Here is a 3,458-nt window from a genome sequence, read left to right as displayed (position 1 = left end):
TTTTGAGTTACGAAAGAAAATATAATTTGATGAAAGAAATGCAGTCAGAAAAAAATATTATTTTACTTTTTTCAGCAAATTAGACAAAAAGATCACGTGGTGATCTCATTGTTGGTGATTGATCGAAGCCAAAGAACATGGCGTGGCCACGCGCCTTCGTGTGACACTTACGCCTTCGCCACACTCCCCCCTATTTCCTCTCTCTTCTGCCCTAATTTTAATTCCATCCCCAAAATTAAAACTGTTCCGTTTCTCATTTCTACTAATTCTCGTGTTTTTCTTTTAATTAAAAATAATGAACTTTCTCCTTTCACCTTGATTCACGACACAAAAGTATTTTTCGAAATTTCCAATTTCCTTCAGAATCGTTTCACACCGAGTCCACCACAACGTGGGTAAGCGAAACCAACTTTGCTCTCTCTGCTGCATGTGTTCTTTCTCCATCCTTTTCATTTCTTTCGGTGACTGGTTTCTTGATTCTATTAATTTTTGAAGCAAAAGTTTCGATTTTTATTTTTTAATATTTTTGCCGGCTTTTATCTGATAGAATTGCAAGGGAGAAGGGATCAATTTGGATTAGAATTCATTGCGTATTCAAACGGGGGGTTTTGCTTTATCAATGGCAGTAGATAGTTGAAAATATTCAGATTTTCCATTTTCCCTCTTTTAGGTACTTGATTGAAAATTGAAATAGCGTTTTCGTTTTTGTCTACTACTTTAGGAAATTCTGTTGCTGGAGGAGTGTGTACGAGCTTAGTTAGTTGGTTTTGTTATAAGTGGAAATGGGATCTGAGAATCAGACTCCGATGACTGAGACTTCAAAAAACAGGTCAGAGATTCTATAATGCTTTCATAGTTATACTGAGTCACGCAAAATGATAATAGTTTCACTGTTGCAGAAATAAGAAATATTTGATGGGTTCTGCCAAGTTAACATTTACAATTCGTATTGTCATTTTTAGATTCAATTACTTTTAGGGTTGTCCTTTAATTATAATGGCTTCTTTGGGCTTGTGAGTAATGGTTGGTGAAAGGCAAATGAGAAGAACCTTTTATCCCTAAATCAATTTTGTTATGTACACGAATTAATATTTTAATTTAATTAGATTTCCTCCATTATTATATCAATGTCTATAGTTCTTAGGTACTTCATTTGGCTGCACTTGTAGCACAAATTTAAATTGTATTGGTGTTGTTGGTGTTGTAATAGTTAAAGGCAAGAAGTATAGCACTACATGCTTGGTGTCTCCTGCATGAATAGTTTTATGTGGATCATTGGGTTTATTATCTGGATGCAAGGTTTGTAAACTTGATTTGTTTTCAGGTCTTCTGGTAAAACAAACCAGGGGAAAGTCCCTAAGAGGATCCACAAGGCTGAAAGGGAGAAAATGAAGCGGGAACATTTGAATGAGCTCTTTCTTGATCTTGCCAATGTACTTGGTAACCTCTTGTGCCATTGCTTGGTATTTATAATGTATTCAACTTTACTATAGGTCTATGGCCCTTGCTTGTTCCCTTTAATATTTCAGTTACATCGTTTCTTGCATAGCGTACCATGACATATTTTTTTCTTGCGGTCCTTATTGCTATTTTAATTGAATTATTTATTCCTTTGTTTTTGTGGTGGGGTGGGAGCAGATCTAAATGAGCAGAACAACGGAAAGGCTTCTATATTGAACGAAACTGCTAGGCTGCTAAAGGACTTGCTCTGTCAGATTGAGTCCCTCAAGAAGGAGAACTCATCTCTATTGTCTGAATCTCACTATGTAAGTGCTTGACATTGTTTTGGAATACTGTGGAAACTGCATTTCATTGTCATACAAGGAACACGTTCTTGTATCTGATTATATTTCATATGATTGCTTCATTGGCCAGGTTACCATGGAGAAAAATGAGTTAAAGGAGGAGACTGCCAGTCTAGAAACTCAAATCGAGAAACTTCAAGTCGAGATACAAGCGAGAGTAACTCAGTCTAAACCTGACCTGAATGCACCTCCCCACGTGGAAATTGAGCCACCGGAGCAGGCAAATTTTACGGGGCAGAGTCTCCAATTCCCTCCCATGGAACCCAACTTGCAGCAAGGACCTGCAGTTTTTGTTGTCCCCTATCGCCCTGGTTTCCAAGCTGCTTTCTCAGCTCCTACCGTCGCTGAGGTCACTCCAAAACCTTCATCTGCCATCAGTAAACCGCATGCCCGGTATCCAACGCCAGCAGATTCATGGCCTTCATTGCTGCTTGGACAGCAACCAACCTCAAGTTGAACAGGTTAAAACTAAGAGTGTTCACAGTTTCCGTATGGAAATCCTTAAACCATGGTAGGGGAAACCAATTGTAGAGTCCATAGTTTCAGTGTTGGTATAACCTGCCAAGTAAATTTCCCAATAGATAGCTACGCTGCTCTGGAGGGTTAATGTATATGTTAATTATATATGTGAAAATGGTCTATGAGAATTTTACTCGCTTCTGTTATTCCTTTATAACCTTTGGAACTTTTGAGTAGAAGCTGGTTCCTTTTCCATTTCCTTTCCTTTGAAAAAGCCTATTAAATACTTTGTGTTGCTTTTGACTTGGGACCATGACTGGTGACTAAGAACATGAACAAGGAAAAAGGAAGAAATATTGGTTTGCTTCTCTTGTGTATTCGCTGCGCTGTCAGCATAAAAGGAGAGAACAAGCGAACCCGTGACCACTTCTGTAGTTCTTTTCATTGCTCCACTTCTTGGGTTAGGATCAATTGTAGTTGAATCCTATGACATTTTTTTAGCTCGTAAAGTCTCAAGTTTTACTTTTTATTTTCATTTAGAAAATATTATTTCATTTCCACGCATCTCATGTCAAGGGATAATTAATGTACGTGTGTCCTTTAGGAAACTACGAATTCCAGAAAAAAATAATAAATTAATCCGCTAAAGTTATGTTATTCCCTAATGGCATTGTAATTTCGCTATATATATTTTTAATAGTCAACATAAACTACATAATTAATTGATGATAATTTTATTTTTTATACAAGTATAACGATTGTTTAATCTTAGAAAAAATTGGTACTAACTACTAACTTTACTTAAACGAAGGAACAGAAAATACAACGGTTAATTTATTTATGTTGTAAAATAAATAAATAAGAAAGAGAAAATAAATATAAAATAAAGATGTGTAAATAAAAGATTTTAGTATTGATATTTATCAATATAATTAACTCAATATAATAGAGATGATTCATATATTTATTTAATATATGTAGTAACATAAAAAGAGAAAGGGGAATATATAAAGAAAGAAGGATTATTGTTATTGCTATATGTCTCAAATGCCTCAGCCTATATCCCTATTTATATATGTGCAAGGTTTAACTTTTTAAATGTTGGAAATCTTGTACTGTTTATTGTCTAATGTTTCTACCGTCCAAAAGTACTTGATTGGAGGAATGAATTATGCTGAGTAGACATTAAATGTG

At 35.4% G+C, this 3,458-nt stretch overlaps 1 protein-coding gene across 1 annotated transcript; it reads left to right on the top strand.

Annotated features, from left to right (window-relative positions):
- On the top strand, window positions 123–2,528 carry LOC107633325 (transcription factor bHLH47). Its single transcript, XM_016336968.2, has 5 exons — window positions 123–395; window positions 722–829; window positions 1,325–1,440; window positions 1,639–1,766; window positions 1,876–2,528. Exons 2-5 carry the CDS (start codon window positions 783–785, stop codon window positions 2,260–2,262), a joined length of 678 nt encoding a protein of 225 aa, XP_016192454.1. The 5' UTR covers window positions 123–395; window positions 722–782; the 3' UTR covers window positions 2,263–2,528.

This window comes from Arachis ipaensis, chromosome B01 (assembly GCF_000816755.2).
Source record: "Arachis ipaensis cultivar K30076 chromosome B01, Araip1.1, whole genome shotgun sequence".
In the NCBI taxonomy this organism is placed as follows: domain Eukaryota; kingdom Viridiplantae; phylum Streptophyta; class Magnoliopsida; order Fabales; family Fabaceae; genus Arachis; species Arachis ipaensis.
This window is presented reverse-complemented; position numbering and strand designations above follow the sequence as displayed.

Bases quoted from the DNA above. Each gene is read 5' to 3' on its own strand.
- LOC107633325 (XM_016336968.2), top strand. From the start codon at position 783: ATGGGATCTGAGAATCAGACTCCGATGACTGAGACTTCAAAAAACAG. The intron at 1,441-1,638 runs GTAACCTCTTGT...GGGTGGGAGCAG, and splicing joins TGATCTTGCCAATGTACTTG to ATCTAAATGAGCAGAACAAC. The intron at 1,767-1,875 runs GTAAGTGCTTGA...TTCATTGGCCAG, and splicing joins TATTGTCTGAATCTCACTAT to GTTACCATGGAGAAAAATGA.